This window comes from Rhineura floridana, chromosome 12 (assembly GCF_030035675.1).
Source record: "Rhineura floridana isolate rRhiFlo1 chromosome 12, rRhiFlo1.hap2, whole genome shotgun sequence".
NCBI classification, from domain to species: Eukaryota; Metazoa; Chordata; class Lepidosauria; order Squamata; family Rhineuridae; genus Rhineura; species Rhineura floridana.
In genome coordinates this window covers 26,701,101-26,727,700 of record NC_084491.1, presented here as the reverse complement: position 1 = coordinate 26,727,700, position 26,600 = coordinate 26,701,101, and the positions used below count along the sequence as shown (strand labels likewise).

Here is a 26,600-nt window from a genome sequence, read left to right as displayed (position 1 = left end):
TACTTCTCAGAGTGTTTGGCCACCCAAAGTGAGGTGGATGGAGGGCAAGCAGGGATAGGGCCTTCTCGACTGTGACTCCCCAGCTATGGAATATCCCTCAGCATGGAGGTTCACCTAGTGCTACATCAATGTCTTTTTGGTTCCAGGCAAAGGCCTTTTTTATTTTCCCAGGCTTTCTAAAATACCTGTGAGTTTTAATTCCCCTCTAATAGTTTATAATTCATAATTATATTATATTATGTAATATTATTTTATTGTTTTTCTTTGTAAACAACTCTAAAATACTTATTAAAGAATGGTGTATGAATTCAGAAAATAAAAATATCTTTCACAGTTCCATTAGAGCACCTGCACTTTGGAATTTAGACGGATCAGATCACTCCCTACAGTCCAGCAGAGCTTTCAGCTCTTGATGCACCTCCTGGTCTTAAGAAAGATTTGCCGCCTGTGGCTGCATTGATGGGCTTCTTTTTGGTTATGCTCTGCTTAGAAACTGCAGTCTGGAACTCAAGTTATATGAGCGCGGCAGGGGCGAGAGGGGCATGTGGCTTTTGCTCTGAGGTTGGGAGAGTGAGAGAGTAGATGCTCGCTATCAGATGAGCCGCCTCCAAAATGGCTTCGGCCTGCAGCCTGGGTGCTGAGATCGAAACAAAACCAGTATTGATATGCAGCAGAGGGAAACATGAATCATCCGAGTGACAATTAAAGTCATGAGTCCTATTAATATGCAAACCTCTCTCTCTCTGCCTGATGCAAACAGAAGGGAAAAGCTAACAATGTTGAGGGGCAAAAAACAACTAGTGGAAATATAAATTTCTTTTTTAATTGTATACTGTCTGGGCCTAATTGATTGCAACATGGGAGATCTGGAGTCAGAACTCCTGGAGTCTTTGCCCTTCCCTAAAAGCAGCCACACAAGGGCAGGAGTGAGATTGGATGGCCATGGTGCTGGGGAGACGAGTTTAACCCTTTTCTCTCATGCCATTTCTCCAATGGAAATCCTCCCCCAAAGCTGCTACAATTGCAGAGCACCTGCCTTCCATGGTTAATCGTATCTTTCGGGAGATGGCAATTTCCGTTGGGAAACTGGTGAAAGGCAAAGGGTTCAGCCTCTGTCCTTCTGTGCAAGAGCCCTAATCCAATCCTACCCCTTCCAGGTCATGGATCTCCAGCGTCACATCAAGATTGCTCCACCACTCTCAAGAGCAGAATGAGTCCTATAACCAAAATTCAGGACTAATATGTTGAACCACTGCCTGTTAACAGTTCAGCAATGTTGATGATGAACAGGGCATGTTCATTTAGAAGGGCTGAAGCCCTGCTTGTGTATTATGTGGGAAGGGACCACAGAAGAGCACACATACTTTGCATTCACAAGGTACCAGGTTCAATTTCTGCTATATACATTTAAAAGGATCAGGTAGCAGGAGATGGGATCAGGCCAGCCCTACCACTAGGCAGAGTGAGGTGGCTGCCTCAGGTGGCACATGATGGGAGGGGGATTCTACCTGAGTCTTCTAAGGTAGCATACTCTGTGCACTCAAAGCTAACCTGCTGCCCTCTATCAGAGCTTGGAAAAGTTAATTTTTTGAACGACAACTCCCATCAGCCCCAGCCAGCATGGCCACTGGATTGGGCTGATGGGAGCTGTAGTTCAAAAAAGTAACTTTTCCAAGCTCTGCCCTCTATAGTGGGAAGACATCCTGTCACCATTAGGGACAGGGGAGAAATTCAATGTGTTTAAAGGTGAATCTACCAAATTCACACTTTTTGAAACACTATATAAATCAAAGCACAGCCATCTTCAGAAATTCACACTTCTCTGCATTTTGCAGTGCAATTCTCCAGCCACGTAATGGGTACAAAAATGCATATACTAGGGTAGAGCAAGCATAAAAATCTGTTTATCAGGACAAATTCACACTAAAATGCTGATGAATTTTCATGAGGACTTTATTTAATTGCAAATTGTTGCAGAAATGTGGAGAATTGAATTAGAAAAATGAGAAACTTGGAGAACCTTAAATATTAGACAGGCACCATCGCTGTTGTCTTTTTCAGCACCTGCTGAAGACCCTCCTCTTTCAACAAGCCTTTGAAGTAGATACTTTATACCATCTGCATCTGTTTTGGAATTGTTTATTAAGGTGGTTTTTAAGATGTTTTGTTTTTATGATGCTTTTTAATATGTTTTGGGTTTAATATGTTTTTTAAGAACTTAAGACCAAAAGAAAAGCCTGTTGAATCAGGCCAGTGGCCCATTTAATCCAACAACCTGTTCTCACAATGGACAGCCAGATACCCATGGGAAGCCCACATGGAGGACCTGAATGCAAGAGCACTCTCCCCTCCTGCTGCCACCAGCAACTGGTTTTCAGAAGCATACTGCTTCTGACTATGGTGGCAGAACACAGCCATCATGGCTAGTAACCATTGATAGCCTTATCTTCCATGAATTTGTCTAATCTTTTAAAGCTATCCAAGTTGGTGGCCATCACTGCCTGTTGTGGAATTCCATAGTTTAACTATGCACTGTGTGAAAAAGCATTTTCTTTTGCCTGCCCTGAACCTTCCAGACATTTTTTGTGCTTTATCATTTGTTTGCTGCCCTGGGCTCCCTTTTGCAGGAAGCTTGGGATATACATTTTAATCATCATCAACAACAACAACAACAACAACAACATGGACAGATTTATCCACCCCTAGTCACCAGTATCGAAGTAGTCGGCTTTTGTATGTAATGAAGGAGGCGGGGACAGAGAGAGAGAGATGTCTTCTTTGTCCTTTGCCTCAAGCAGGAAAATATCTGTCTGACCACGGGAAGACCTCTTCCTGAGAGTTGCTGCCAGTCAGAGTAGCCCACACTGGGCTAGATAGACAAATGGTCTGTCCTGATATAAAACAGCTTCCTCTGTTCAAATTGGCCACTAATTGCTTCCTATGTATATCTCACTGTGTGAACTTTAAAAATCAACAGGGAAGTCTTTTCACAGCAAGGAAATAAAATACACACGATCCTATATGCTAACAGTGAACCCCTTCTTTAAATGTAGATAATCACACATGCAAAATAACAACATCCATGCACACAAAGGAATCATCAGCAGGCTTGGGGGAACCCCAAGTTTTCCAAAAGTACAAAAAATTAGACAAAACACTAAGGAGATGGCCCAAAATAATCCACTGAGCACATTGGGCATAGAACATTGAATATCTCCTGGGGAAAATGGAAAACTGGTGTGGTGCTGGTGGAATTGAATCTCCTGAAAAGGGCATAGTTGGTCAGCTGGTATCCTGAACAAGGGCACCACAACTACAACATTTTGTTGCAGGTCCATTTGTCCCTGCTAATACCTGCAATATCAAGCTGTTGTAAAAAGCATATGTGCAACGGCTGATTGAAAAGTGGGCAAGCCTACCATCTTGTGTCCTGGAGTCCATGAAGGTGAACTATTCTCTGCCCTCCCCACCAACAAGACTACAGACAACAATAACTTGGAATTTGAAATGCCAAGGCACCATCAATGGGATTGCCAGCTGTTGGACTGTTTGGTATGATTTTCTGGTACTGCTAAAAATGTCCCTGTCAACTGCATTACAACTCACAGAGAGGAGGGGAAATATACAAGTGTCTTGTCTTTTCTCCCACAGGAAAAAATGCAACTGGGGGAGGGACAAATGGCAGGAAGGGTAAAGGTTTAGCAGTCTTCACCCACCCTCACTGTTTTTCCGCTACCAGCCTAAGCCTCCTAAAGGCTGCTTTTCTTTAAATATATATATATAAATCACTTAGTAAAAGTTTGTAGCTAGGCAAATATTGGCTCTGTATTCACCTCCCAGCACTGTTTACAAAGAAAGAGTAAAAACAGTAGGACAGCCAAAGGTTTGTGGTACACAGGAGCTTCTGGGCATTAGGATATTATGTAAGGACATGCCAGGAAATGCTTGCCAAGCTACTATTGTGGGTTTCAGTCACCTGCAGAGAGTGACACTTTATTTTGCTCCTGGAGGAGGGAGAGTTACACAATCAACATGCAGAGGCAGGCAGATTCAGCCAGCCACACACAATATCATGCACCACTGAACTGTTTTACCATCAAAACCGTTATGACATGAAGTAGGATGAATTGTGGTTGCCTTTGCAGTATCATCTGGAGAAGAGCTAGGTAAATTCTCCTACTACTACTACAATATGGCAATGAAGTCACCACCAGATGACTTTGGCAGGGTTTCTTTCTTTGTTTTTGCCATAGCATTGTAAATCACCCCATTCTGATTTAACCAATTTTTGATGATTTACCAGGGTATCACAAATTGCCATGTCACAAGGCTAGTTCACAAGGATAAATCCCCATTCCAAAAGATAGGGACATAGCTCCATGGTCGTAGAATGTACTAAGGGTGTGCAATGGATTCAGAAGAATCCTGAATTGAATTGAACCAATTTGGAGAGCTTCAGGATACCATGCTGCAAATTTCATCCATTTCTGCCAAATATATATAAAAAATGATAGTCATTGTTGATAGTGAATGAGGAGGCATGACACTTCGTTTTTCCCAGATGGAGGCTCCAAGCTGAATCTGGACAATTTCCAAAGTGCAAAATCAGAGTTTGAGCCAAATCTTGTGGTCAATGCACACCCTTAGCACATACAGTTTGTATGTATAAAAGCCATGGTTCACTGAATACAGCTATTTTCCCTGCAGCAAGGTTATTGCTCTTTGTCATTATGATGGGGACAGGATACATATACTGGATCTATGCTAGTAGAGCATGGTGTACTGATTAGTGTGTTTGATTAGAGCATGGGGACCAGGGTTCAAATCTCCAATCAACTGTGAAACCCACTGTGTGACTTCGGGCCAGTCAACCCTCTCAGCCTAAATAACCTCTCAGGATTGCTGCAGGATTAAAGGAGAAGAGGAAGAATAACGTTCCCCATCTTGGCAGAAAGGTGGGATATAACTGTAATAAATAAATAAATAAATAACATAAGAAGATCCCTGCCAGATCAAACCAAAGGTCTATCTTTTTCAGCAGCATCTTTCCACATTGTTCGGCCAGCTGCAGAATCAGGGTTTGAAGGCAATAAACACTCCATTCTGATTGTTTGGTAAGGCCTTTGAATGGCACGCCCATTGAAATGAATGAACCCCCTGGAAGAACTTTACACTTCTTTTATGTTGCACAAGACATTCCTGCAAATATATCCATTTTCTTCTGCAAAAGGTCTATAGACTGTAATGGAATTACCTCTCAATCTTCTTTTTTAGCTGTTAATGCAGTCCCTTCACACTTTGTACAAATGCAGCTTGCACTCATCAGAGTCCCTTAGTCTCAGGCACCAAAGTTTTTTTAAAGCTCTTCCCACCCCTATTATGGAAGTGTTGGCACTGGCTATGAAGAAATTGCATTCAGTTTCCTCAGTGTAGCAGCCGTAGAGTGCCTGTGGCCAAATCTCATTTATCAAAGTGGGCATGATAGTTAGACAACGTTATATGTCAATTTCAGTTGTAAATCTTAACTTGAACTTCATGGGAAAGAACGGTTTCTTAGCTCTACTCATTTCATAAGGGAGGTAAACACAAGCCCAGGAAAAAAAGGAGTCACAAACCAAAACATTGATTGCTAAAATATATATTGGGTTGGGTGCTAAGTAGGAATGGATGAGAAATTTGATTCAGTTTGCATTTCAAGCCGAATCAATCAAATTTGCACTTTCCAGAAGAATATGAGAACTGGAACACAGCCAACCTTTGAAATGCACACTTTTCCAAATTTTGTGATGCATTTCCCTAACCAAACAACGTTTACAAAAATGCATAGACTAGGGAAAGTGTGCATAAAAATGAATACATTAGTGGAAATAGCATACAAAAATGCATTTTATTAGGATAACTTGCTTGCAAAAATGTGTGCATTAGTCAAAACTGCAGACAAAAAAGGTGTTTATTAGGAGAAATTTGCACTAAACTGCTGGAGAATTTTCATGAGGATTTTTGTAAAAAAAAAACACAATGCAAATTGCTGCAGAAATGTGGAGAACTGAATTTAAGATTGGAACAATAAGAAACGGAGAGAACTAATACTGACAGATCTTTCCATCCCTAGTCCAAGATAAGAAAGAAGTTAATGGAAGGAATGTTTTCTGTCCTCCTTCCCTATCAGTGCCCCAAAGGGTCTTTTCCAAAGGTCATGGGCCCTTCCTGATAGATCAGAAGCAGAGGGATGTTGAGAAAGGGGAGATTGCCCAAAATTGGGCCTTCCTCCAGCAACTAACCACACTCTTCTACATTTGTGGGCACAACTCCATGCCACCAAATGTTCTAATGTTGCCATTTGGGATCACAATTGCTCCTGAAAAATCTCAAAGGAAGATGATGGAACACTTCAGAGATTAAAAGAATCACTGTCTTCGTGGCTGACATCCTAATACAGGATATTTTATTTATTTATTTATTTGTTAGATTTTTATACCGCCCCACTAGCATAGCTCTCTGGGCGGTGTACAACAAAGAATACAAATATATACAATAAAATTCCATAATATGATACAACAGAAACATATAAAAGAATAAGAAATCTAAAATCAATTACAGCAGACTTAAAACAAATTTAAAGTTAGATTAAAATGCCATAGAAAAGAGGAAGGTTTTAACTTGGCGCCGAAAAGATAGCAATGTCGCCGCCAAGCGCACCTCATCGGGAAGACTATTCCACAGTTCGGGGGCCACCACTGAGAAGGCCCTAGTTCTTGTTACCACCCTCCGAGCCTCTCTGTGAGTCGGAACTCGGAGGAGGGCCTTCGATGTAGGATAGCCAATACGGTGTCCTCCTGATGTTAAATAATAAGAAATGTGTTTTTCACCAAATTGAAATAGAGTTCTTCGGACAGTCACATAATATGGGACAAAGCTATGTCCAGAGAAACCAAATCCCATCAAAGAGCTGAAAACACCACTTAACATTACAGCACCCAGACACTTTTTGTGAATGATGAACTCTTTAAGTTGATACTTATAAAACATCTCTACAGAGGCACAGCCACAGATCTATTTCTAAAATCCACCATTGACTGGTTTGGGGGACCAGATCTAGAGGATGACTTTACAAAGTTAAAGGGCATGATCTCCAATGCCCAAATCTTTGTTTGATGATAACAACAAGCTAACAATGGTTAGTACTGATGCAAGCAGCTATGAACTAGATGGGCTACTTTTACAACTGCATCACTGACAATGGATGACCAGTTGCATTCTGCCCAAGAACTCTTACCAAAGCAGCTGCATGATGCACAAAATTGAAAAGGAGTGCCTTGCTAGTGTTTGGCCATGCAAAAACTTTTACAAATGTCTATGAAGTCCACTTTCTTTCAGACTCCTCACAGACTGTTAAACCCTTGGTGATCCTGATAAAAGAAAAAAGATTTGGGCCAAATGCCATTATGCTGCCAATGTCTTCTAATAAGACTGATAAGATTCAAAAGGGTTGCCTCAAATGTTTAAGGATTGGTCATGAAAACACCTTGCCACAAAGCTGCACAACACAAGTGAGATTCATGGTGTGCACATGGCTGTCCCAGCATCTGAAAACAGGCTTCATTAGATCCAAATTGCTACTCATGGAAATCAAGAAGTTCCTCAACTACCTTGAGAAAGATACAAATGAGGCAGACATACAGGATACCCCACTCAGGGCAAAACCTTCAGTCCCTACTCCTGTGTCCTCCCAGACTGAGGGCATGGCCATTCCACCTTCTTCAGACTCAGAGGACACGTTCCCAATAACATCTTCATCCCTTCTGCCACATAGTAGCTAGTGGTTGCTATAATAGGCAAGGGCCCTTTAAAAAGCATAGACAGCTATTCCAAGGAAGTGGAGCCAACTGCTGTACAGGCCTTGGCAGTTAAACTTCAGATGGCTTCAGCTCTCTGCTAAGACAACATATCTCCATTTTAGCTACAATAGGTGAGAGAACTGCAGCCAACAGGGTTCACTTAGAGCTTTCCATGGTCCTGATGTCTGTGATACACACAGAGACATGATGGTGTTTCTCAGTAGAGCAGGACATACAGTATATCAGATTAGGCTACAGAAATGCTTCAAGAAGAGCAAAAAATACTTTACTGACCATGAACAACTCAGTGAACTGGAAGACCTAATAATAAAAGGGGGTTGTATGGTTGTATCACAGTTGATGAGGAAGGAAATCCAAGACCACATCCACCAAAGGCATCAAGTTCCAACAAAATGTAGCAAGTGAGCAGACACCATGGTAGGAAATTGAAATGACATAAGGGGCAAACTCTTACACTGTGACTGTGAATATAATGCACACCCAGGTCCATTTACTGAGGACACTTCCAGACTGTCAGGTAGGATTAAATCACATACCAACAAATTCAGGTTCCACGATTATAACTTATTGGGAGGTCTTGCACAGCAAATCCACTCCTTGAAAAATTGGACTTCTTGTGATAAGAAAAATGATGGGGAAATGCATCGGAAAGTGTGGGACAACACTCGCTTTGATGCAACATCATCTAACCTCCCCCAAAACAAGTAAGAATGAATGCTCATTAAATAGCCACTGATGTTTAATCTCCTTGCAAACAAATCAGGATGAGTGCTCAATCAATGGGTTGTCTGGAAGTGGCCTGAGAATCTGCCTGAGCAACCTCATAAGACTAACAGCAATGGTAGGTACTTAAATCATCACTGACTCAGAGTTATTCAAGAGCCTTCAAGATTTAGAAACAATCCACTGATTGTTGTAATTTTTTCTGTTGGTGCATTACTGTCACTTCTACTTTATTGCTTGTTTGGGAGCATTATGTTTTAGCTGTTGTTATTATTATTACTATTATTAATTTAATTTGTGTGCCACTTCATACTTAAAAAGAAGTCTCTAAACGGTTTAGTGTTGAAAAAGAAATCAAACCAAATTACACATTTAGAATAATACAAAACATTTAAAAGAAACCATCTTAAACAGTAACATTTTAACATTAACAATAAACATCATAAAAACTAAATTACACATTTAAAACAATACAAAACATTTTTTTAAAAAAATCTTAAACATTAATATAACCTAAAATAACTAACATAATAAATAATAATCACCACTAACAGATTAAAACACAAATATACCAGGAAGACAAAACAACCGCACCCACCAAACACACAAGTGTGTGTATACAGGTAGCAGGATCACTCCTAATTCTGCTACTACCACCCCAATTTACGCTCTCACCAAAAGGTGGGGCCACACTACACACTTCCCACCCCTGGAGCTCCCTCCTCTCACCCAGGGAGCACCCACAATCATTCCACCCCCACACAACACCCATAACAAAGGAGTAACACCATCCTCCTGAATATAATGCACAAAGTGATCTGCAGGAGCACAGGTTGTATGTTCATGGACAGGGATTTGAAGATGCATCATGTTGAAACCATCCAGTGACTATATTTGTCTTTCCCACCAGTAAGCTGCCACTCTTCATTAATGCCTTATAGGCCAGAATCTTGTGCTCAGGCTGCTCACCCCTGGCTGACAGCCGCAGGACGAGAGCCCTTTTGCTCTCGCCCTTCAGTTCGCACCAAGGGTTCGTGCCCTTGGCAGGCACGAGTTTAAATAGGAACCTGGAGAGAGGGAAAATGCAGCCTTCAGTCAGGGTCCCAGCTGCACCTTCTTTCACTAACACACACACTACCAGCTCCACCCATAGTAAAACTCAAGTTTTACTATGTACTTGACTCCTAGTTGGGTGTTGCACACATGTAGGGCACTCCTATTGAAGCAAGTCTGCACTGTAGGCCCTGCCCCAGGCATCTTTGTGTTGAGGGTGGATGTCCTAGTCTAAGTATGGGATGTTAAGGACAGGGCCAGCAGCATAACCCCACCCCTACTTCAACATGTGAACTCCCTACATGTGTATAACATGTGAACACTGCTTTGGTTTTTTTGAACACTGTTAGCTGCCATTAGAGCAGCGGTGAGGAACCTCTGGCCCTCTGGATGCTGCTGGACTCCAACTCTTATCAACCCCAGCCAACATGGTCAACGGCCAAGGATGATGGGTGTTGTAGTCCAATAACATCTGGAGGGCCAGAGGTCCCCCACCTCTGCTCTATAGAATGAAAATCAGGTGTGGGAAACCTTTGGTTCTCCAGATGTTGCTGAACTACAACTCCTATCAGCCCCAGCAAGCATAGCCAATTGCCAGAGATGATGGAGTTGTAGTTCAGCAACATCTGGAAGGGACAGGTTTCCCACACCTGATGTAAATGCTCAAAAGTGATTTACAACAGAAAAACCCATTGGGGTTTTACTACTCCTGTTTGTGTGTTCTGGCCTCAGTGGGTGATTGATTGATTTATTAACACCTGTTTCAGGTAAGGCTGATTCCCATATGGTTTGACCCAGGTCAGGTCTGCCATGAATTCACCAGGTGACCTTAAAACGAGCCACTCCCTCTCATTCTTAGAGTGGTAAGTGGTAAGCGGCGGTAACGCAGCCAAAGCTCTGCTCACGGCCGGAGTTCGATTCCAACAGAAGGAGGAAGTCGAATCTCCGGTAAAAGGGGTCGAGGTCCACTCAGCCTTCCATCCATCCGTGGTCGGTAAAATGAGTACCCGGCATATGCTGGGGGGTAAAGAAAGGCCGGGGAAGGAACTGGCAATCCCACCCCATATATACGGTCTGCCTAGTAAACGTCGCAGGATGTCACCCTAAGAGTTGGAAACGACTCGCACTATAAGTGCGGGGACACCTTTACCACCTTTACCTTTTTTACATCTACAATATAGGGTTAATAATATTCACTTACTTTACAGGTTGTTGTAACATATACAGTAACACAATAATGGATATGAAGCTCTTGCAACACTTGAAAGAGCTCTATAAATACTAAATGACATTAGAAGGCTTCCTGGGAAGTGTGGCTTCTACTTAAGATGCAAGCACCTTTCTACAGAATGGCACCTGCTTTCTGCTTGTTGCACAGAATGGCCTGGACTCAGAGTCAGCCCTGTTTCAGAGGCAAAGTGTCCTCTGGTTGGGGCCCCTCCAATGTTAGTGGGCCCTTGGCCACAGGCTTAACTGGTGGTGGCAGTGGTGGGTGGCTTTGAGTTGCTTTTTTAAATACCCGTCAATGCAGCATCATTTCAGGGCATTACAGGAAATTTCATATGGCAGGCCACTAGGCTACATCAGAGGTATTGTGGGGAAATTTAACATGGCAGCTCTCTCAGACCCAGGGTAGGACCTGCTGGTAGTATGGAGCCCAAGCAGCTGCCCAAAGGTGCCAGATGCTGCCGCCAAGCATGTTTATGTTGATGGTAAGGGGGAAAGTGGATGAGTGATCCTGCCTCCTGGTAGGTGGGTAAGCCTAGCTGTTCTTTTTGTGAAGTCTTCCACTGCTAGGACACCGTGAACAGAATCAGATGTATTCATTCCTTGGAACAGGGAGAGGGGGAAAACAAACGTTGGCAATAGTTGAGAATGACTGTTTAGAAGCCTGGGTTCTTTCAGTACATTTTGTATCCTGAGTATAGCCGCTTCCCTGCAGGAAAAGGGAGGGAAGGGGACTGGTCTCCTAGGCACCAGCTCCAGCTTATGGGGGGCAGTAAAGAGACTGCCAGGAGCCCAGGACAAAGCTTTCAGTTGTTGGGCTTTGGCTCCTTCCTGGCCCAAGTTTAAAAGCCTGCAGTATAAGGAACATCAGCATTTGTGATTCACTAGGCTGCATCAAAGCCCTGGCGAATGTACTAATCAGCAGCTGGACAAAGGCAGTTGAGACAGATGAGCCTTCCCAGCCCTTGTGGTTGGGCACAGCCTGAGAATAACCCAGAAGAGACCTTTCGAATGGCTTTCTTAGAAACTCACCTGGTTTTCTTTTTTGTACCCCAATCTCCACAACAGTAGCAGGGGCGTCTAATCGTCTAAAGCAGAAATAAAGACATCAGAAGGCATTTGTGTGAGTTCAAAGTATTTTTGGACTCTCAGGGCCACTTCGTGCACTGTTTCGGGCCCTCAAGTGGATATCCCACACACACACACACACACACACACATCATATGTGGTGACAGAGTAGAGTGGGAATCCCCCTTTTCAAGTAGGAATGGACAAATCTATCAATTTTGGTTTCTCTCTCTTTCTCGTTTTCCGTTCTTAACTTCAGTTCTCCGCATTTCTGCATCAATTTGTGTTTTTTAAGTGTGAACGAAAATTCACTGGCACTTTAGTGCCCGTTTTTCCTAATGTACACATTTTTGTATGCAATTTTGCCTAGTAGATACATTTTTTGCAAGCACTTTTCCGAAATACGATGCACTTTTGTATGTTCACTAATATATGAATTTTTTTAATCCAGTTTCCCAAAATATATACATTTTTGTACGCATAGTTTGGTTTGGAGAAATGTATCACAAAATCTAGAGAGGTGTGAATTTCACAATATAATTGTGGTTGGACTTGCATATTGTTTCAGGAACTGTGAATTAAGCAGGCTCACATTAAAATGTGAACTGAATCATTTTTTCCGTCATCTCCCTCTGGGAGGAAAGGCGGGATATTAAATAAATAAATAATAGTAAGAAAGATGGTTTATTTTTAAGGTATTTTAAAGATTTTTTTTTGTTTGATCACTTGTTTGCTGCCCTGGGTTCCTTTTGGGAGGAAGGGCAGGATATAACAACAACATCAATAAGAATAGCAGTAATAAGTTTGAACTCCACCCTCTGTAGTTACATGAACAAACTGTTCTCATTTAAGCTGTAACTGAATCATAAACTGGAAATTAAATTTACATTAAATTAAAATAAGGCTGTAATCGTAAGCATTTTATTTAACAGGATTTACATACCGCTTAATCATCAAAATCTCTAAGTGATTTACAAAGTGTATATATACATATTTATTTGTTTTTATAAAAAATCTGTACCTCCCTTCAACAATAACAGAATGGCAGTTCACAACAAAAATGTAATTGTATGAATATTAACATACATCACAGAATACATACTAACATATATTCACAGATGTGCAGTCAGATAACACCCTGGCTTGAAATTAACAACCTGTGAATGTCAAATTAACCTGCCTGTGTGTTGAGATCATTGGCAGGGGCTCTCCTGTAGAGGCCCTTGTCATCTGGGGTGGGTGGCAACCAGGAAGCAGTGGGGGCTGACCCAAACGGGCACTGCCCCACCAAGCTCAGTCTGCCCTCAACTCGTCCCTCCCTGCCTGCCTTCCTACTTACAGATAGGGATGAACAAATCTGTCTGTTTTAGTGCTCCCAATTTCTATATTTTCCAGTCTTAAATTCAGTTCCCCACATTTCTGCAGCAATTGGCAAAAAATGGTTTAAAAAATATCCACATGACAAACCATCAGTATTTTAATGTGAATTTCTCCTAATAAACACACTTTTGTACGCAGGTTTGACAAATATACATTTTTACAAGATATTTTCCCTAATATAGTGCATTTTATGTTATTTTCAGTAATACATGCATTTATGTGCATACTTTCCCCTACTATATGCATTTTCTACACATTATTTGTCTGGAAAACAGCATTGCAAAATTCCATTTAGAATTACTGTGTTTCAATTCACATATTCGTAAGCTGAGTTTTAATGCAAACGGAACCAAATTTCTACCACATGTCTGACAGTGCCTGTCAGTTTCTTTCTCCTCCTTAGTTCTCAGTGTTGCCATTGAGGGCTTCATCTAAGCTTTTTTTCCTACTGCACAAGCAGCCAGCACACTGCACATCCCCAAACTAGGCAGTCAGTCCCATAAATAATATCCTATTAGCAAGGCTTTTTTTGTAACCGTACTCACCAGTATGGAGTACTGGCACCTCTCTTTTTTTGCTGCCTGCGCTAGCCGTTCTGTGCTGGCACCCACAGTACTTTTATCAAGATATGAGTACTAGTACCTCATTTTAATTTTTTGAAATAAAAAAGCACTGAATAGAAGTATAAGGTTATGAAGATTTGGAAGGAGCCAGTATTTATCTTCATTTTCTACCTCTTTTTAACTTTTCTCATCGATTTCTTTTTTAGAAACTACCTCGCTCCTTTTTAAATCCCATATGCCCAACTGCACAAAAACTTATTTGATCCTGCACATTTTTTTGGCACTGCATGAGCTGCACATTAAAATAAACCTGAACTCAACAGGTAGAAGGAGGAGGGCAAAACCAGAATTAGTTAGCTCTGCCTGTCATTGGTTCTGGCTCCATCTGCCATTGGCTTCCAAGCTTACTGCCCCGCCAGTCCCAATGAGCATCAACTACCACTGCCAAGAACAGAGCCTTTTTGGTGGCCACACCCTACTCACAGAATTTGCTCCCTTGGGAGGATTGCCTAGATGTCTAATCTGTTACATCTTTCCCATCAAAGACATTTGTCACCCAGGCTTTTAAAATGTCTAGACCGTAAATTATTCTCATTGATGCTTTCTTCCTTGCTGCATTTTGATTGGTTTGCTTTGCTGTATTGTCTTTACTTTATTGATTTTATCATCTGAATTTCATTATTATCAGTAATTTATCATGAAGCCATTTTATCATGAAGCCATTGGGCTGAAGGCCAGTATCAAAAATATATACTTTGTTTGTTTGTGTGTTTTCTGGGTAGATTTAAGAACTGCACCAGAAGCAAGCCCTCACAATTCTGAAATGGAACTGGAACCAAACCTGAGTTTTGCCTTAAAATTTCCCAGCCTTATCTTTTTCTACAAAATGCCCTCCATCAATAAAGTCCATGAGCTGCAAGTTGGAAGATGGCACATCTCTGTTTCCCAAATGCGAGTTACAGACTGCCATCCCAGTGGATGAATGGCTCTATTCACCAAAAAGACATTTCATGGTGTATGTCTCTCCCTTGGGTCCAAGGATTCTTAATAGTGAGTGGCAACCATAACACATCCAGCCGCACCTATTCATGACTTCATGGGAATGAATAAAGGCTAGCACCTTGAATAGTGAATGGCCAGGCGTTACCTAGGAAACAATAAGCCCTGGAAGGCAGGGTATGTCACGATGAACCAGTTTTGGAAAACAGCATATAGCAGAGTTTTGGAAAGGGATATGATTGACTGACAAATAATTGTCCTCAAGCAGGGGCCCCTCATATGTGGCTAACAAGTCAAAAGCTCTTAAATGGGGAGAGAATATTTGATGGAATTAAAATCTATAACGTGTTTGTGAATGAAAGAAGAGATTAGAGTTAAAAAAAACAATTCAAACTTTTGGTTGAATGGTGGGAGCAGCAGTACTGCCCTGTTCCCTACACCTGTCAGCTGCTTTACCTTTTAGGTCTGGCCAATGCATACAAGCTGAATGTGGGGGTAGAATGGATTGTACCATTTCATATTGATGGTGGGGAGAAATCACCCTTTTTGAATGTTTTTATTATTAATAATAATAATTGTTGTTATTGTTATGTGCCTTCAAGCCGATTACGACTTATGGTGACCCTATGAATCAGTGACCTCCAAGAGCATCTGTCATGGACCACCCTGTTCAGATCTTGTAAGTTCAGGTCTGTGGCTACTTTTATGGAATCAATCCATCTCTTGTTTGGTCTTCCTCTTTTTCTACTCCATTCTGTTTTCCCCAGCATTATTGTCTTCTCTAGTGAATCAGGTCTTCCCATTAAGTGTTCAAAGTATGATAACCTCAATTTCATCATTTTAGCTTCTAGTGACAGTTCTAGTTTAATTTGTTCTAACACCCAATTATTTGTCTTTTTCGCAGTCCATGGTATCTGCAAAGCTCTCCTTCAGCACCACATTTCAAATGAGTTAATTTTTCTCTTATCCCCTTTTTTCATTGTCCAACTTTCACATCCATACATAGAGATCAGGAATACCATGGTCTGAATGATCCTGACTTTCGTGTTCAGTGATACATCTTTGCATTTGAGGACCGTTTCTAGTTCTCTCATAGCTTCCCTCCCCAGTCCTAGCTTTCTTCTGATTTCTTGACTATTGTCTCCATTTTGGTTAATGACTGTGCCAAGGTATTGATAATTCTTGATAAATTCTATGTCCTCATTGTCAACTGTAAAGTTACATAAATCTTCTGTTGTCATTACTTTAGACTTTTGACATTCAGCTGTAGTCCTGCTTTTGTACTTTCCTTTTTAACTTTCATCAGAATTCGTTTCAAATCATTACTGGTTTCTGTTAGTAGTATGGTATCGTCTGCATATCTTAAATTATTGATATTTCTCCCTCCAGTTTTCATACCTCCTTCATCTTGGTCCAATCCCACTTTCTGTATGATATGTTCTGCATACAGATTAAACAAACAGCGTGATAAAATACACTCCTGTCTCACACCCTTTCTGATGGGGAACCAATCGGTTTCTCCATATTCTGTCCTTACAGTAGCCTCTTGTCCAGTGTATAGGTTGCGTATCAGGACAATCAGATGCAGTGGCTCCCCCATTTCTTTTAAAGCATTCCATAGCTTTTCATGATCTAGACAGTCAAAGGCTTTGCTGTAGTCTATAAAGCACAAGGTGATTTTCTTCTGAAATTCCTTGGTACGTTCTATTATCCAACGTACGTTTGTGATCTCTGGTGCCTCTTCCCTTTCAAAATCCAGCTTGGACATCTGGCATTTCTCGCTCCATATATGGTAAGCGCCTTTGTTGTAGAATCTTGAGCATTACTTTAGTTGCATGGGATATTAAGGCAATAGTTCGATAATTACTGCATTCCCTGGAATCCCCTTTCTTTGGAATTGGGATGTATACTGAACGCTTCCAGTCTATGGGCCATTTTTTAGTTTTCCATATTTCTTGACAAATTTTTGTCAGAATATGGACAGATTCAATCTCAGTAGATTGTAGCAACTCTATTGGTATGCCATCTGTTCCTGGTGATTTGTTTCTTCCAAGTATTCTAAGAGCAGCTTTCACCTCACATTCTAACATTTCTGGTTCTCCATCATACGTTTCCTCCTTGAATGAATCTGTCATCCTGGCATCTCTTTTATAGAGTTCTTCAGTGTATTGCTTCTATTTTCCTTTTATTTCATCTCGGTCTGTCAGTGTGTTTCTCTGTTGATTATTCAACATCCCTACTCTTGGTTTAAATTTCCCTTTCATTTCTCTAATCTTTTGGAATAGGGCTCTTGTTCTTCCCTTTTTGTTGTCCTCTTCTATTTCTATACAATAACTATTGTAATAGTTCTTTGTCCCTACATACTAGTTGCTGTATTGTTGCATTTAGGGTTCTGACTGTGTTTCTATCGCCTTTTGCTTTCCTTCTCTCTCTAACCATTTTAAGAGTTTCTTCAATCATCCATTGAGGTCTTTCTCTCTTTTTAACTAGAGGTATTGTCTTTTTGCATTCTTCCCTAATCATGTCTCTGATTTCACTTCATAGTTCTTCTGGTTCCCTGTCAACTAAGTTTAAAGCCTCAAATCTGTTCCTTATTTGATCTTTATATTCTTCTGGGATGTAATTCAAATTGTATTTTGGCATTATGGTTGCTTTGTTGTTCTTCTTTAGCTTTACTTTGATTTTCGATACGACCAGTTCATGATCTGTACCGCAGTCTACTCCTGGTCTTGTTTTCGCAGAAAGTATGGAATTTCTCCATCTTCTGCTACCAATTATATAATCAATTTGATTCCTATATTGACCATTTGATGATGTCCATGTGTACAGTCGTCTTTTCAGTTGCTCAAAAAATGTGTTCGCAAGAAACAAATTATTGGCTTCACAGAATTCAATAAGCCTTTCTCCTGCTTCATTTCTGTCTCCTAAGCCCCATTTCCCCACAATTCCTAGTTGTTCTCTGTTCCCTACTTTTGCATTCCAATCCCCCATGATTATCAGAACATCTTGTTTTGGTGTGTGATCAGTTTATTCCTGTACTTATGCATAAAATCTCTCCAATTCCTCTTCTTCTGTGTTTGCCGTTGGAGCATAGACTTGGAAGATAGCTATGTTAATAGGTTTCCCATTTAATCTCATTGGTATCGCTCACTCAGACCTTGCAGTGTAGCTCCTAATTGCTTTTGCTACATCACTTCCCACTATTAAAGCAACCTCATTTCTTCTTAATTTCTCATTTCCTGCATAAAATATTTTGGAGTTGCCTGATTGAAAATGTCCCATTCCTGTCCATTTTAATTCACTCACGCCAAGTATTGTAATGTTGATACGTTCCATTTTTTGCTTGACAATTCTAACTTTCCCTGCTTCATGCTTCTCACATTCCATGTTCCTATTAAGAGTGGAAAAATGAGAAACTGAAATGAACAGATTAACCAGTCCCTAATCACATTGTAAGCCTGGAGGCAGGGACTGTCATAGCTTTTGAGTGCTTATACATATTAGGTGGTATATAAGCACTGTTAAAAGCCATGATAGCCCCTGCCTCCAGGCTTACAATGTGATTAGGGACAGGTGCATCTGTCCATTTCAGTTTCTCATTTTTCCACTCTTCAGTTTTCTCACATTAGTTTCCATTTTTTTTTAAAAGTCCTCATGAAAATTCACCAGCCTTTTAGTGCAAATGTCTCTTAAAATACACATCTTTGTATGCAATTGTGCCTGATAGACACATTTTTGCAAAGCAATTTCCCTTAAGTGCATTTTTGTATGCCAGTTTCACTAATATATGCATTTTTAGGCTCACGTTACCCTGGTCTATGCATTTTTATACACATTACCTGGCTGGAGAACTGTGTTGCAAAATTCAGAGAAGTGTGAAGGATGGCTGTGATTTGGTTCGCATACTGCTTTGGAAAATGGAAACTAGGTAAGCTTATTTATTTTATTTTTATTTATTATTACATTTATATTCCACCTTTCCTCCAAGCACCTCAAGGCAGCACACAAACATGGTCCTTCCCCATCCAATTTTATCCTCACAACAACCCTGTGAGGCAGGTTAGACTGAGAGACAGTGACTGGCCCAAGATCACCCAGTGAGCTTCATGGCTGAGTGGGGATTTGAAACCTGGTCTCCCAGGTCCCAGTCTCACACTCTAACCACTACACCACACTGGCTCTGCATACAAATGCCAAATGAGTCAAAGCTCTCTCCCATCCATAAATGAGATATACATGGTACAAAAGGAAAAAAGGAAATGGGGAGAGAAGGGGAATATAAAGCCTTGGAGAAACTGTTCTTTCAGCAGCCAATGGATGGAGCCAGACTGATCTCCTCTTTGCCGTGAACTTCCTGAAGGCAGGGGGTACAGCTTCCCAGTGCCCTGCCTAGTGGCAGAGGCCAGGGTATGCCTCCCTTTGAGTCTGCAGTTCTAGGGATAACTGCTCTTCTATATTAAAAAAAGAAAGTTAAATAACTCCTTGGATATGGAGAGCCAGCACAGCACAGTAAGAACCATTTCTTTCTCATATGCTGGATTGTTTTATTTGGGTGGGATTTTCTGAGGCATCCTCAACCAGCAGCCTGAAGTTGTAGTAGCCCTTTCCGTCACCTCAGTCTGCTGCAGGTTAACACAGCCATGCATAGCACTTTTACAGTACAGCTGTATGCATTTCTACTACGGATGTGTCCAACCCCTCAGAGTCACCTTATATCTGCATCTGGGCATTTTAAAACATTCTGGTCTATTTCTGAGTCACTCTGTGCACTCTCCATTTCAATCTGCAATTTGGCTCCTGAGCCGCTATATACAAATGAAGCTCTGTGTGCCTCCCATTCACTATAATGGGGCATCTAAAAAAATGCCTACAACTTTTCTCCCTTTTGGCCAAATGGATGAAATTTATAAGCATGGGATTAAGTCTGCCAAACTGCAAATAGGGCTAGGGTCTTTTTGCAGGGGAAGTAAAAGGAATCACTTTCCTCCATAACCCCTTGGGGGGAAGGGTGGTTGTCTCTTGTTCTTTCTTACCTGAAAATAATTGATAGGTATTTGAATAGTGTGTATTCCTGCTTGCATATTTTTAAAAAACTTTGCAGTTTCATACCAGCCTTACTTTCTGGTGAATCCAATAGGCCACAGGCCTCCTATATGGGCTTTACAACATGACACTGTCTGTTACAATGCTTGCAGAGTCCTGAAGAGCTCTGGGTTTTTCCTGATTTTTTGTTTTTTTATTTTGATAAAGGAGAGGAATGTAAGATATTTTTTAAAAATTAAATGAATCTTCTAACTTTTTAAAAAACCCTCTGTAGTTCTGTTTAACAAAAAACAACTGAGTAACATTTTGGACAGCCTTACTTCTTGTAAAGCCCATGGACCTAGGAAAACAGAGTTCTTTTATTATTGCAAATACACCGCTTGATTATAATAAAACCTCTAAGTAGTTTACAAGAAATAGTGAACTCTAAGCAGTTTCCAATAATATTTATTTTATTTATTACATTTATACCCCACCTTTCTTTCCGTGATAGAAACCAAGACAGCTTACATATGGTTCCCAGGCGGTCTCCCATCCAGGCACTGACCACACCTGACCCTGCTTGGTTTCAGCTGGGAGCTGGCCTTATGTGCCTTCAGACCACAGCCTGGGACCAGCATACAGCTATTCTAAATGAAAAAATACAGAAAGCAGGGCAACAGAGCACTCTGCAGCATTGTGGGGACCCTGATCCGACTGCAGGGGTTTTATTGACATCGTGCTTCAACTCAGGAGGAATAAAAGACCGCAAAATCATCCCAATTTGCCTCATTATTTGTCCTCTGCCAGAACCAATGCACACTCCCTAGTATCTATTCAGAAGTCTTCTTGAATTTAATTGAATTTAATTGGACTTTCACTCATGTAAGTTTGTATACAATTGAACTTTATTTGGCAAAATGTTTTACAATCTTTATTATGGCTTATCCTTACATTTTCCTTAGGAAACTACCCCCCCCCCCCAGTTGTTGTTGGACTACAATTCCCATCATCACTGACCATTGCCTATTATTTATTTTATTTATTTTTATTTGATGTATATCCCGCCCTTCCTCCCAGCAGGAGCTCATTGTGGCTGATACTGATGGTAACTGAAGTCCAACAACATTTGCAGAGCCACAGGTTCCTCATCCCTGCCCTAAGAGGTTGGTCACTTATTTCAGTCTGGGAACTGAGGCTGAGAGATAATAATGGGTAATGATGGGACTTGAACCCATGTCTCCCAGTTTCAAGTCCAACTTGCTAGTCACTGCATGGAGAAAAGTAATATCAGAACTCATTCTCAGATGTTGTTTGGTATGCATAGGATACTGCTGTGAAGGAAAAAAACCTTTGGGTGATATTCTACCCAAGCCTACTCAGAATAGACCCATTGAAGTTACTGGACATGACTGAGGTTCATTAATTTCAATGGGTCTATTCTGAGTGGGACTTAGTTGAATGCCACACTTTAAGTTATTGTGGGCAATGGGTTGTATTCAACTAAGTCTTACTTAGGACACTTAGTATTAAGCCTTTTTTAAACATCACAAAATCCTGACACAAATCACACTTCTGTGCAGAAATGAATATGAAACCAGTAGCATTCAACAGCAGCCTCCGAATGATGACTGTACTGTAGTAGGGGGCTGCCTCCTACAAGTTGCAGCATCCAAGGATATGTAAACAGAGGGAAAGACCCATGCAATGGTCACATTACAACTTCAGATTTCTGACCTGCAGATTTCTCATATGTTCCTGTACAGAAGCACCACCCATGTAGGGATTTTGGACTGTGTAACGTGGCTTCTGAGGAAGCACGGGTTCAGAGCTATTTTCACATACGAGGCACCAAAGTCTTTCGTGCGCTAGAGAAACACATCTTCATTCAACTTTCTGCAGATGAAAAGCCTGGGACATGGTGTTCCAGGAATGCTTGCAGCACAACGGATAAAAGAAAAAAAAAACCACAGCCTTAAGTGGCAAGAAAAGATTAGCATGAGCATAACATAGTGCCAAGAGGAGCACTTTCAAAGGTAAATTGATTGAAGAAGTGGAAAGAAAATGTGGCGGAACATATTCCAGGCTTTGAGCAATATATAGATTACATCACACTCTCCTTGTTTCCTTGGATAACATTTATTTATATGGCTACAGTTGTGACACTATGTTAAAGGAGAGTCAACTGGATTGCATCCTGCCATTATATTGACAAATCAGGTTGGGGGGGAAATAGGCCATATGGAAGGAGTAGTGAATTAATTCCCCATTCCCAACAGGCCAACTTTAACAGGTGGGCAAAAAATCCAGGGACCAAAAGATTGGGAAAGGCTGCCAGATTCCATGGCATGGCATAAACAGTAGTGAAAAAGACAGGACAGCTTAAGTCATAACAGTGGCAATGATAACCCGCTAGGAACATGATTAACTCTTGTGGAGCTACACAATAGATTTTAAGTGGTAGTTAGAGGAGTGCAATCACTATTATCTATGTTAATATGTTACATTGTAGTTCCGAGCATGTTATTTGCAAAAAACAAGTCTTCATTCAGTTTCATGCAGGAGAAAAGCATGCTTACTGTACACTGGAAGACATGCAGGTACCCCATCGATTACAGCCTTAGTGGGACATATTACATTTTGGGTGTAATCCAGCAAGGGGTAGTCATTCACAGCTAACATAATACTATACATAATAGATCAGAAGCAGGTCCAACTGAGTTCAATAAGCCTTACTCTCAAGTAAATTTGTATAGATTGCAGCCGAAGTCACAATGAAATGAATGAGAACTAAGGCTGCAGTTCTATGCATCCCTCACTTGAGAGTAAACATGCATAGGCTTGCATCATCATGACAATAACACGACTAAGTCCCACTCTTTTTTCAGTGGGAGCAACATCACCACTGACTGGAATGTGCCCCATAGTTTTAGGATCTGGGCACTATATCATTTAGCATTTATTGACTGATTTAGAGTTTGCAAAACAATTTACATATATTATTTTATTCTCATACTTTACAATAACCTCATAAGGCATGTCTGTTATTTTCCCTGTATTGCAGATTTGGGAGACAGGACTAAGCATGAGAGTAAATCACCTGGTGAATTTATAGCTGTGGTAAAATTCAAACTGAGGACTTCCTGAGTCATAGCTACAGTCTGTCACTATTTCACCCCAATTCCACAGATGATTTTTTTTTTTTTGCAGTAATGAGATTTTAATCATCATAATCATCTACAACATTTCTGGGTCAATATTAAATCAGGTAAACCACAATTTGCTTTCAGACCTACACAATGTATTTTACGCTGCCAAACCCTGAGCCAAAGTTCAGGATGGGCTGCCAAAGCCTCGGCTCTCTAAGACATTTTGTCTGAGCGTTACAGTATTTTTCAGAGAAGCACTGTTGAATTTTGGGTCTCTCTGCCAACTTGAATTATTTTCCACAAACATGCCAGATTATTTGCAAGATCAAAGTGCTGTGTTTTCTTGAAAATAAAAAACAGCTCCTCCAAGCAGATCAAGCACTCAGAAGGCACATGGCTCAGTGTTCCCCCAATTTCCAAGGGCACAGATCAATAATCTCCTCTATAAAGAATGCCTTGATTACATCTTTTCTCACTACATTGAAATGCAAAGGAAGAAATTCCTCCCCGGTGCCAGAGACCCTGTTAAGTGAGGCGACACAGAAGGTGTTCAGGGCTGTCACTTGAATGACTCTCACCTCTGGGACTGGGCAGCTCAGCAGCTCACTCATACAGCATTCTGCACTTCTGAACCAAACCCTCACCCCTTCAGAGGAGCATCTACCAAACCCCACAGCCTTTCTTCTCAAAGGCTTTTAAGAGTGCCATTTTCCTACCTGTATAGTAGATTACAAGAAGGAAAGCTATGTGCACGAAACCCGACACACTGAGAACTCTGGACAAGACTTCTCTTTCTCTCTTCATTTTGGGTTTAGCTTTAGGTCCTTCTCGCACACAATTAGCATGATTTGTCCACTCTGGGCACGTCTCTTTGTACCACTTGGAGTTGTTCTGCTACCACTGCCAAGTCCTCTTTCAATAGACAGAGCTCTGTGTGTTGTTGTGGAGTTTTTCTACCCCCCTTTTCTTCTCTTTGGGTCAGACCTGATGTTTTCTCATTTCATGAGCCCTACATCCTCCATTTCAAGGGATTAGCTAACTATGCTTTGAAAAACACATGAGCAATATTCCCAAACTTGCAAAGATAATATCACAGCAGCGAGGTGGCTCAAAACTCCAGATCACTGTCTGCATGCTGCCTCTCCCACAGTTCTTAGGGTGTTTGACCCATGCTGCACTGTACCACGACTCTCTGAAATGGTTTGGCAAGCAAGGGGAATTATGGGAGCTCTTTGCATGTCCTTGCCTTGAAAAAGGACTGTGTGTGTGTGTGTTCCTTATGGTAGCAGTTCTGTGTTGCTGCCTGGGGTTTTACTATTCACTGGTAAATCTGCCCTAGGGAGTCATATCAATTGGGGCTGGGGGAAAGGATTTCTGCAGAGGATTGACATATGCAGGCGTGACAGCTTCCTCACAAAAGCCCCGAAGCAAGATTTGTTAAACCAATAGTCTAATATGGCTATAACTGACTACTAGCCATGATGGCTATGCCCTGGTTCTATAGTTAGATGCAGTATACTTCGGGATACCAGTTGCTGGAATCCACAGGAGGGGTGAGTTCAGCTGTTGCACTCAGTTCCTACCTGCATGCTTCCCATAGGCATCTGGTTGGCCAACTGTGAGAACAGAATGCTGGACTAGAAGGGCTTTTGGCCTGATCCAGCATGCTTTTCTTGTGTTCTTATGTGTAAGGAGCCACCCTCAGCCCAAACACGCATTATTTATTTATTGGAAAGAGGTATAACCCACCTTTCAATCGAATGACCCTTGTGGTGGCTTAGATTCTAGCAACACAAACACATCTTATACACAAATCCCAAACGCACACAACCTAGCAATCCTTAATTCTAGGAATATTAGAGAATTCCATCAGAATGTGCATCTGAGGTAAGAAATGGAAATCCTCCATGCTGAGGACACATGGTGTTTAAAGTGTCAAGCTGTAGGGTTCAGTTCTCATTACCAACATGTTTGAATCATTTGGCAGCTCTACTACAACAACTGATAAATCAGAGAGGTTTGTGATTAAGAGTTTTGCAACTCGTTGTTTCAAAACATATTTGTAAAGACTGCAGATATATGGTTCGGAAATTATATGCACAGATAGGACAGTTGTTTTATCAATGTACTGAATATGGGCATATCGTGTATTTTGCATAGAGACACACTTTCTTACTGTTCTGCCGATAGAGACACACTAAGAGTATATAACTAATGGTAAAGACACACATATTGTTCTGCCGGTTCCATTGTGCCTTCACTTCTCTTTTCTGAAAATGGGGGCACCCAACGCTAGTCAAACCCCACCCCTTTTTACTTTAAAACATGGTGGGATCAGCTTGAACGTGTTTTTTTAAAAATTCGCTTCAAAGAGATTTCACAGCTGATTGACAGATCAACCCATTCCCCCTCCAAGTGTGGCCAATGGAAACACTTTGCTGTAGGCGACTAGTGTGCTCACAGCCTAAGTTACATTGTAATACCTTCAGATGTTTTGTTTCATAAGACACATGGGGCAAGATGTACTACTAACCTTATAATCCACCCAGGAAAGAACACCAATATTAAAATAGTAAATGTTTATTTATTTATAGAAAATAATGCCCAGATTAAGTTGCCATTTTATTATACAGAATACTAAATTAAGAGTTCTAATATCCGAATATTCTCTACTCTCTTTACCTATGTTTTTATTCTTTGTCCAAGCTCTCACACACAGCAACTCTTCAACAGTCATCCTCTCAACATACACTTTCTAGCTGCCGACAGTGGTGGTAAAAATCTACACCATGCGTGCAGAATACAGACAATTAAATAACTACATGGTAGAAAGCCATACCATGTGGTAACCTAGTTGTCTGCATTCACCAACAAGTGCTCTTTATTGGAAAGGCAAGTGGAAGCCTTACTATCAGAAAACAAGATTAATACAAAAACCAAATTTAAAAGCCAACATGCAAATTCTAATTATATATTACATCACGGCTGTGGAATCTCCAGCCTGTGGCCCTAATTAAACTCACCAGGGACCCCAATTTGGACTGCAAGACTGTTTTACCAAAACCTTGCCCAACTGCCCAACATACCTGACATCATGTTTGGGGCAGGTACAGCCATGGCTGCAAAGTAACAGTCGGGAGCATTACAGTGCATTCCCGATTTTTCCTCTGTAAGGGAGGCTTGCATTAATTTAATTTAAGTGTCCTATGATGTCAGGTGATTGGCACATGGGTGACCCTGCCCACCTGTCTAAAATGGCCCATAGAGGGTGGGCCAGTTCTGGATCTAATTCCCCACCCATGGACTACCCTATATTTTTATTGTTTGTTGTATTTCTAAAATTCCAAAGTATCTCCTAAGGCAGAGCTGGGCTCCAGATGTTGTGCTACAACTCCCATAATCCCTGGCCAATTGCTGTGCCACCTTGGGCAGATGAAAATTGGAATCTAACATCATCTGGAGGGTCATTATCTTCCCATCCCCAGTTATGAGGGGTGGAAAATTTTCCAAAACAGGGGTTTTCCCCTCCTAGAAAACTTTCTAGTGCTTTATATTTC

General features: G+C 41.1%; 1 protein-coding gene across 1 annotated transcript in view; it reads right to left on the bottom strand.

The window, feature by feature from the left end:
- HEPACAM (hepatic and glial cell adhesion molecule) overlaps positions 1 to 26,196 on the bottom strand; it is a 46,238-nt gene extending 20,042 nt beyond the window's left edge. Inside the window, exon 1 of the mRNA XM_061593379.1 lies at positions 26,130 to 26,196. Within this exon, the coding sequence (XP_061449363.1) occupies positions 26,130 to 26,196 (67 nt within the window). The remainder of the gene's footprint in view (positions 1 to 26,129) is intronic.
- Between the last annotated feature and the right edge of the window lie 404 nt (positions 26,197 to 26,600).